Source organism: Etheostoma spectabile, chromosome 2 (genome assembly GCF_008692095.1).
Source record: "Etheostoma spectabile isolate EspeVRDwgs_2016 chromosome 2, UIUC_Espe_1.0, whole genome shotgun sequence".
Classification (NCBI taxonomy): domain Eukaryota; kingdom Metazoa; phylum Chordata; class Actinopteri; order Perciformes; family Percidae; genus Etheostoma; species Etheostoma spectabile.
Genome location: NC_045734.1, coordinates 18,243,574 through 18,253,018, shown reverse-complemented (window position 1 = coordinate 18,253,018; position 9,445 = coordinate 18,243,574). Strand labels below are relative to the sequence as shown.

General features: G+C 49.6%; 2 protein-coding genes across 3 annotated transcripts in view; both read left to right on the top strand.

Moving 5' to 3' along the window:
• Window positions 1–2,032: 2,032 nt before the first annotated feature.
• LOC116706765 (lysozyme g) overlaps window positions 2,033–9,445 on the top strand; it is a 10,770-nt gene continuing 3,357 nt past the window's right edge. The window contains exons 1-3 of one of the 2 annotated variants that reach the window (XM_032543770.1): window positions 2,033–2,371; window positions 8,625–8,657; window positions 8,765–8,804. In XM_032543770.1, the coding sequence (XP_032399661.1) occupies window positions 2,119–2,371; window positions 8,625–8,657; window positions 8,765–8,804 (326 nt within the window). In that variant the 5' untranslated portion in view covers window positions 2,033–2,118. Of the gene's footprint in view, window positions 2,372–8,624; window positions 8,658–8,764; window positions 8,843–9,445 lie in introns of both variants that reach the window. The other variant, XM_032543761.1, reaches the window with a different exon arrangement.
• Window positions 8,969–9,445, top strand: part of LOC116706775 (lysozyme g-like) — a 1,200-nt gene continuing 723 nt past the window's right edge. The window contains exon 1 of the mRNA XM_032543784.1: window positions 8,969–9,162. Coding sequence (XP_032399675.1) covers window positions 9,157–9,162 — 6 coding nt within the window. The 5' untranslated portion in view covers window positions 8,969–9,156. The remainder of the gene's footprint in view (window positions 9,163–9,445) is intronic.

Below are 9,445 nucleotides of genomic sequence, written 5' to 3'. Positions count from 1 at the left end.
TTATAAAAAAAATTGATCACAAAAAAAGATGTGATCAGATCCAGTATGCATCAAAGCTACAGAGATCATCAGGAAACCATTTTGATTTACAAAATGTTTAAGATCTGGAGTTATTCACCTTATTTGGCAGGTGTTCACAATATGAAAACTAATTTTAGTTTTATAAGGCAAAGCATATAATACATCATCAATGCATTACTGGTTTTTGATTTTCTTTGTAGTTGTTTAGCTTGTAATGATTGCTAACTGAAGAATTTGTAGGTTTTACGAACTTTTCAATTCATTAATACATGTCTGTTCCATATGTTTGTGAATGACTATCATTCCATTCCCATTCCAGTCCGTGACTTTTCCTCAGAAGTGTCTATAGTAGTTTTTCTAATTCTGTCATCATTTAAAGGTATTTTTCAACTAATCATTGAATCAATTTATCCAAAATACATTGACAGTGTTTTAACTTTTCATTTTTTAAGGATAGAATTAGTTGTTTTTATGCCAAACAATACTGTACCACCATTACTTGCTAAATCCTTAAGGCATTTTAGTTGATATTGCTATGAACTGTTGAGTAGAATCAGTGTTCATTATAGTGGTTAGGAAAGTGACATTAACCAGTGTGTCAGATAATAATACTGTCACTCAGTGAGGTGATTTGAAGACTTGCAGTGAACAAGTAGTAAACATACAATGTAAAAGCATACAACTCACTGCAAAATGGGTTAAAGTGGATGCAGGATGGTTTTGCTTGGTGGATAGTTTTGATACACGGTCTGCTGTTTCTATAATCAATAATAGGAAAGACAACAAGGTTTCAGTCAAAGGACACAGTAAATGCTGGACTAAGTAAATAGAGGCCTTGAAACTACTACTACTCAAATTTCAGTCGAGGTGCACCAAGCAAATTACATGGCGGTTTCTTCAAAGATATCTGATGGAGCGCTGGAAGATACATGAAATAGCTGCAACTCATGAGCATTTTCATTATAAATTGAATTAATTGTTTAATCTATAAAACGTCTGAGTTAAAATTACCCACAACAACCTCTTAAAAAGGTCTCCCTTTGAAGTCTCAAAATGTCATGTCAGACCAACACCCCAAAAACCAAATATAGGAAGCTGGAACTAGGGAGGTATTTTTTGCCAAAAAGAAATGACAATTTAATTAATCAAATCAAAAGATGCTGATTCAAATTCTGTCCTTTGACTACTTGATTCCAGCTCTAATGAAGGTGTGCAAGGTGCCAGATATTGGATAGTGGTCCAAGATTACTGTTATAACAACCCATTAGACCACTTACAAACCCCAGCGTTTTCGATCTTCACCCTGACCCACATTTCCTCACATGCTGACACTAAATGACCTGACCCACGCTGCTACACTCAACAGACTGTTTAAGTACACTATATTGTAGCCTAGACAAGCAGCCCTACTTTAACAGTGAGGATGCTGAGACAAGGAAGTTCTCATTAATTTTACTCATAAAATTATCCCTCAAGCCACCAATACAGACTTGTTATTTAACCCGTGTTTCAGTGGCGCATAGGTAATGCAAGACTAGCCATACGGTGAATTATAATTTCTTTGGCATTAGCGCCATCTGTAGGTTACCGGGGGTTAGTGTTTCACGACCACCCTGTTATGTATGTGTCTTGTAAATAATTATTAGCACATTCATAAAAATAGTAAAATACAAGCCTACTTTGCAAGGAGACAACAAACTCCTATAGCACAGATGCAGGAGGAGGGAATATTCTGGACGGCAGCTCAGTCATGCCAGTAGTAAACTGAAACATACAAAGAAACAATTACTTTAAAGAAACTACAGGTTGAAGAAAATCCTATAAAAGTAACGCATATGCAACACAGTTCACGCAGAAGGATAACATTTAGCCGAAACATTAACTGCTACAACATTTGCAAAAAATGTCAGAGGGATTGGTTTGGGGGTGAATCCGGAGTCCGGAAGGACATTACCGTTATGTTTTTCTATTCACGGAACTGACTCAATCGGTTGGATACGCCAGCCTCTGGTCAGTGCACAGCCCAGCCTCTCCTACTCCAGCTGAACTCCACCATTGAGGTGTGCTGCCGTGCGTCTTGTCCTCTGAGTGATAGAGATGCCTCCAAAGACAGTTACAAGAGCTTTGCTCAACATGCTGGAGGACCTAAATGACACACAGTTAAATTATTTCATCTCTGCCATCTTGGACCGCAGGGAAGAGCCGCGGGTCAGAAGGGCATTTCTGGTAGGCAAAACTTGTCAAGAAATCGCAGATGTCCTGGTTTCGACTTATACCGAGTCCGGAGCTAAAGACGTGGCGCTGGAGACGTTGGGGGTGATTAACTGCAACGCGCAAAGACAGAGCTTCGGTGAGTTTAACATGCAGTCACAGATTCACTGGTTTTTGGGGTTTTATTCACACATGGGGACATGTCCGCTGTGCTTTTTTGAATAGACAGCACAAGATATATTTATTCTAAAACATTTGTAACTCTGCGTCTGGAGGTATGGAAGTGTAAGTGGTGTGTAGCCTATTTTATAAATTGTAGCAAATTAAGGACGTGTCGTTGTGCAGTGCAAGATCATGGGACTAGGTAACGGTTCCTGTCCTAGTTTAAGTGTGTAAATGATGTTCTGTTAGTGTTTTTGTTCTATTTCGTATAGGCTTCGCCCTCTAAGGGCTACGCTATTGGGTTTATCCCTTCGCGCATGCGCAGTCGTGAAGATTTTCTTTCCCGCCCTAGCGTCCAGCTCGGGCCTCAACTACGTCCGCATTTACTGCATATATACAGAGCGGACCCGTTGTTCGACTCCCACTTTTTCTTCAACTTCGCAGTATGAAGTCAAGCTCAAGACCTTCCGCCGGTGCCCGTGTCTGCCCCTCCTGCCGGACCGGCTACATCCTTCCGCCGGACCTCCACCCCCGTTGCGAGGCCTGCCTGGGTGCCTCCACCGCTAAGGCTCTCTTCGCCGACCTGCCGGAGATCATAAGGAGGGCGGCGGAGCTTAGAGGCATAGCGCTCCCGGCGGAGCTGCCAGCCCCCGCTCGCGGCCTTTTGAGCGGTGATGTTTATGCCCAGGAGCCGCCCTCTTCACGGGCCCCACTCTGGCCGCGCTTCGCGGAGCTTCGGCCATTTGTGGAGGAGGCTTTCTCCCAGCCGGGGAAACTGAAGGCTCCCGTCTCTCGCTATGCCCCGTTTACTCGGGTTCAGGGCGATACGGACGCAGGTTTTCCTTCAGTCCCTCCCCTGGAGGGGAGCCTGGCGTCCATTTTGCTTCCAAAAGCTACTTTCTTCGGCCACCGGAAGCCCACGCCTCCCTCTCCCCAGGATCAAGTGTGCGCTCAAGTCACTGACCGGGCCCACCAATGTGCCGCCCAGGGGCTGGCGGCACAAAACAACATCGCCTTACTGGCCTCCGCCGTCTCCGCGATGGCCACTACTCCCGCGCCTCCCCTCGGAGCTTGCCACGGAGATTGGGTGCTATGACCGCCATCCTTACCCTGACCACGGCGTCCACGTGGCGCTGTCCAGGTGATGGCTTGGCAGACTGTGGCCCAGCGAAACATCTGGCTCCACATGTCTCAGCTGCCAGCGGACATTAGACCGAGCTTCTGACGGTCCCATGCCCCCGATGGACTATTTGGGCCGCGCCTACAGACTGCCACGTCTCATCTCCATCAAGCGCGAGGACCCAGACGGCTTCGGAGGCTCGGCTCGTGGAGGCTCCTCCTCAACAGCACCACCGTCGCCATGACAACCGTCACAAGCGGAAGCGCCCCGCAGCATCGGCTGCGGCTGCGTCTTCCCAAGCTTCGGCGTCGGGGCCCCCACCCGGTCCCCCTCCGCAGCGACAGACGATGCCACACGGCCGTCAACCTGCACGAGGCCGGAGGACCATGAGAGCGGCCCCCACCTGGTCCAACCCGCCTCCCGAGCCACCCAGCAAGCAGCAGCGGCGGTGGCAATGACGGGACGTGGGGATCGACTGTCCCTCTTCAGCTGAGAGTTGGAAACACAACGGCCCTTTTAAGGGCCACTCCCTCACATCTAAAGAGCTGTTTCCCCTCAGCCGAACAGTCCCTGTTTGCTCTAAACAGGGCACTGTTATGACAGTTGTTCCCCACACAAGCACACACCAGGCCGTCGCCGCGAGCGGGGCGCCACGGCTCCCCGCTGCGCAGGCAGCGGAATGAGCGTCCTCCACGGGGACGACACGCTTGTCCACCCACCTCCCCACGGCGATGCCGGCGGGGCGGTCGGTTTAACCCAGTGACCGCTCCCGCCCCAACGGCGGCGACCGGCCACTGCCCTTTCGAAAAAGCCCTACATGGGCGGGCGCGACGCGATCACTCGTCTCCGCCCGGGCGGGATGGCTCTGCGCTCCCTGCTTCCATGTCGGTGAACAACACTCAGACATGTGCTCCCACTGTCAGATGGCAGCGCGGCATGGATTGGCTTGACACACATGGACTCGTGGATGTCAAAGCTGATAACACGGGGTTACACACTCCAGTTCGCCTCCCCCCGCCCCCTTTCGCGGGTGTGTTGGAGACGACTGTCATCCCTGGCAGAGTCAACGCAATGACGTCAGAGTTAAAGGGTTGCTGGCGCGGAGCTATTTCCCGCGTCCCTCCAGGGGAGGAAAACGAGGTTTTTACTCTCGCTATTCCTCACCCCGAAAAGTCAGGAGGACTGCGTCCCATCCTCGACCTGTCGAAATTCAACCGGTATGTCATGGAGCGCCCCTTCCACATGCTCACCATCAGGCACGTGTTGGAATGTGTGCGCCCCAACGATGGTTTACATCCGTGGATCTGAAAGACGCTTACTTTCACATCCAAATCATTCCCAGGCACAGGAATTCCTGCGCTTCTCCTTCAAGGGGCCCGTTCCAGTTCAACCGGCTGCCATTCGATACTCACTAGCCCCCCGCACTTTTCCAAGTGCATGGAAACGGCGCTCCAGCCTCTACGGAGAGGGGCATCAGAGTCCCTCTTTTACTGGTACGATCTGCTCATTCTAGCCCCCTCTCGGGACGGGGCGGCGCTGCACACTATGGAGGTTCTGCAGCACCTACAAACGCTGGTTTTTTGCCATAAATTGGAAGAAGAGCGCCCTCGTCCCCGCACAATCGTAGTTTATGGGCGTAGACATGAGCTCGTCAGCTGAGAGCCAGGCTGTCAGCACCGAGGCAGGAAGCCCTGACTTCTCTGTTTCCCGCTTCAGGCCGCGCGCGACAGTGTCAGCGCTGTCAGTTATGCGGCTCTTGGCCAGGTGTCCGCGCACACACGGTGGTTCCCCCTGGTCTCCTCCACATGAGGAAAGTCCAGAGGTGGTTTCACCGCCAGCGGCTCGATCCCATTCGCCACAAATGGCGAATGCTGTCCATCCCTCATTCCTCCAATCAGACCTGGCATACTGGGAGTCCCCAAACCCTGTCTTCCGGGGTTCCCCGGGCAGAGTGACGTCATATGTGACGGTGTACACAGACGCTCCCTCACTGGCTGGGGGGGAATGTGCGAGTCACAGGTGGTGGGAGGGGCCTGGCCTCCTCCCCCTCTCCCTACATAAACTGCCTGGAGCTGTCCACGGTGTTGAAGGTGTTGAACACTTTACACCAGTGGTGACGGGGGGCATGTTGTAGTAAGACGGACAACATCACGCGGCGGCATTCATAAACCGCCAGGGCGGCATACCTCAGCCCGCTGTTAGAAAAGCCAGACGCCTCCTGCTGTGGGCGCACAGCCACCTGCTGTCTCTCAAAGCAGTATATATCCCGGGATTTTGAACCGGCAGCCGACTGATGCGAGGGGGGGGCCCTCCCACAACGAGTGGAGATTGACCCCACTATCGTTCAAACGTTATGGAGCAGGTTCGGGGAAGCGGAGGTGGATCTGTTCGCTTCACGAGAGAACACACAGTGCACACTGTGGTTCTCCTTGACCGCGCGGAAACCCTCCCCTCGGCGTAGACGCCTTCTCCCACAAACCCTGGCCCAAAACCCTCCTATATGCTTTTCCCCCGGTCCCCCTGATCCCTCGCCTCCTGGAGCGCGTCCAGGAGGAGGATCTGTTAATTGTTCTGGTGGCACCGGAGCGCACGAGCGCGTCCTGGTTCCCAACCCTCGTTCAGCTGCTGGTGGCTCCCCCCTGGCAGATTCCGTGGCGGAGAGACGCACTATCGCAGCTGAACGGTGCGATCTGTCATCCCCCAGTGATAAATCAGAGGCTGTGGGGCTGGTTGCTGAGCGGGAACGCTTACAGAGATTAGGCTTGCCCCCCGCCGTGGTACGCACTATCCAGGGCTCCAGAGCCCCCTCTACCATAGCAGGCTACGCAGGGCGCTGGTCTGCCTTCCAGCGCTGGTGCACAGAGAGGGACGCAGACCCCACATCGTGTCCCCTACCTCTCGTGCTGACGTACCTACAAACTCTGGTGGATAATGATTTGGCTCCATCTACAGTCAAAGCATACGCAGCAGCCATCTCATCCTGTCACGAAGGTTTCGGTGAGAGGACAGTTTTTGCGCATCCCCTGGTGAAGCGTTTCCTGAAGGGTTAGGCGTCAAAAACCGCGCTGTTCGCCCCTCGCCCCCCAATGGACCTAGCTCTGGTGCTCCGCTCTGGGGAAGCCCCCCTTTGAGCCCTTGACACAGGCTTCGCTCAGAATGCTGTCGCTTAAGACAGCACTCTCCTTGCCCTAACGTCGCCAAAAGAGTGAGTGATTAGTGCACTGTCAGTTTCTCCGTCCTGCCTCTCCATTAGAGGGGACGGGAGCGCAGCCCCTTACAGCCAAATCCCTCCTTCACACCGAAGACTTTAACTAGTTCTTTTTGTCAAGGGTGTTTCCCTCGAGGGTTTTTTCCCCCCACTCACGCTAACTGCGGAGGAGGCTTCCCACCGTTGTGTCCGGTGCGCCTCTGTCACAATCATTTTCCACGGCAAATATCAGGAAACTCAGCAGCTGTTTGTGCTTATAGAGAACACTCCAAGGATCACCCTCCAAAACAGCGTCTGTCTCACTGCTGTGCGAGGCTTAACCCAGCTTATCTCGGAAGGGTAGAGCCCCCCCAAGACATTCGGGGTCACTCTACGAGGGCTCTGTCGGCGTCTGCGGCTCTATTAAAGGCATGGCAGTACCGACATTTGCCGGCAGCCTCCTGGGCTTCCCCGTGCCCCTTCATCCGCTTTTATCTGCGAGATATGTATGAATCTTCCATGTCTCATGCGGTTTTGTCCACAGTCGTGACGCGTAATGCCGCGCTGAATGTGCAAAAAAAAAAAAAAAAAAAAAAAAAAGCGGATCCTTGATTGTTCCAATCTCCTTCCACCTAGTGCTGAATGACCCTGCTCTGCTGTCTCACCCTCGTACCTGGGGTATTTCTTGTGAGACATACATTGTTATCTCATACATTGTCATAATCATGTTGCACGCACGAGGGATCATTTCCTCCGTTGCATGCGCGACAGGATCAATCACGCTTAACCCCCTTAATCATTGTACTACTGCATCATATTGCGGGCCACATGAACCTTTCCGGCCACGCCATTGGCAGGGCAGGCTTTGTCAGAAGAATGACTCTGACAGCCTCTGTACATTGTTGCTGGGGCAATGTGGTGTATGTTCGGCTGTGGACCTTGTGCCGCAGGTGGCATTGAACTCACATCTTCGCCCTAACCCAATACGTAGCCCTTAGAGGGCGAAGCCTATACGAAAGAACGTTAGTTACTTTGGTAACTCCAGATTCTATTAGTATAGGCGTAGCCCTCTAAGGTCCGGGCCACCTGCTCTCTAGAACATTAGTTAAAGAAAAGCTGATGTTTTGGAGTCGAACAAGGGTCCGCTCTGTATTATTCAGTAAATGCGGACGTAGTTGAGGCCCGACTGGACGCTAGGGCGGGAAAGAAAATCTTCACGCCTGCGCATGCGCGAGGGTAACCCAATAGCCTATACTAATAGAATCTGGAGTTACCAAAGTAACTAACGTTATCCATTGTTACCTAGTTTTTAGTCTGTTCATGTTTATTTATATTTGTTGGGTTACCATGACTGATACTGCGGTAGATTGATGATGTTTGTGTATCAGTTTATTTTTAGGTAAACATACTTAAAACGCTTTTTACTGTACATTGAGAATACTGTTGCGCACTAGTGGACATGTCCACATAGTGCGCAACAGTATTCTCCACTATATAGAAATGGGAAACTAAAAAAATTTAACAGAAGAATCCTTCACGTATTTGTATTTGTGTTGGGTTGAGGAGCCGGTGAGTTGGCAGTTAGTGCAAATGTAAGCAAAAACCAAGCAAAAAGTGAAAGTTATAGCATGTGGTTTGTTCCGCACTGTTTCGGAAGAGTCCGCATAATGACAAACACTTTTTGCTGTTTACTTTTTTTGTTACGCCCATCCATTTCATGAACGTTACAACAAACAAACAACAAAATTATATTTAAAAAAAACATTGTAGTGTTTTGTTCTACCTCAGGTATGGGTAACTGAAAAACTGAAGCCCTTTAGGGGATTTGTTCCTGTACTGACTGTGTCACCCAAATGATGCTCATAACAATATCAATACAGCCTTCCAGTTTCAGTGCTACATTTTGTCTTTGTATATTTTCAGCCAAGGACACAGAACTGCTGACATCTGTTTCCAGTAAGTGATTGAATTTGGATGATTCAGTCGACTTTAGGTCCTAATGATGTGTGATCATGTTGATGTACAAATGTGTTGATAAAATATAATCTAATAAACATTTGTAGATTATGGCGACATCATGATTGTGGAAACTACTGGTGCTTCAACGCAAACAGCTCAGCAGGACAAGCTGAAATACTCAGGTAAATTGATTTATTGTTTATACATCTATAGTATAGGCCTATATATAGATGATACAGTGTAACTATATCAATAGAGTGACAAGCCTGAGGCCGTATTCCTATTCTCTCCATAAATACTTTTAAAAGGTATAAAGGCATCATACGCCATGGCAGAGACTGATCTGTTAGAAATGAACAACTACAAATCCATCATCCAAAACGTGGCTCGTCAGAAAGGACTTGATCCAGCGCTCATTGCTGCCATCATCTCCAGATCATGCAGGGCTGGAAAGACACTGAGAGCAGGCAGGGGGTGCTTTGACACCTAAGGGCTGATGCAGGTAATGATAAAACTGCTTAAATCATGCTCTCAGTACTGTCACATATTACAATGCAATAGCAGCTGTGTTTTTTTAAAGATTATTTTTTGGGGCATTTTAGAGAGAGAGGGGGACATGACATGCAGCAAAGGGCCACAGGCCGGAGTCTAACCTGGGCCCACTGCATCGCGGAGTGAACCTCTATATAGATAGATGGCTAGATAGATAGATAGATATTTATTGATCCCGAAAAACGGGAAATTACAGTTTTTTACAGAAGTTACAGCAGCACACAAAATATACA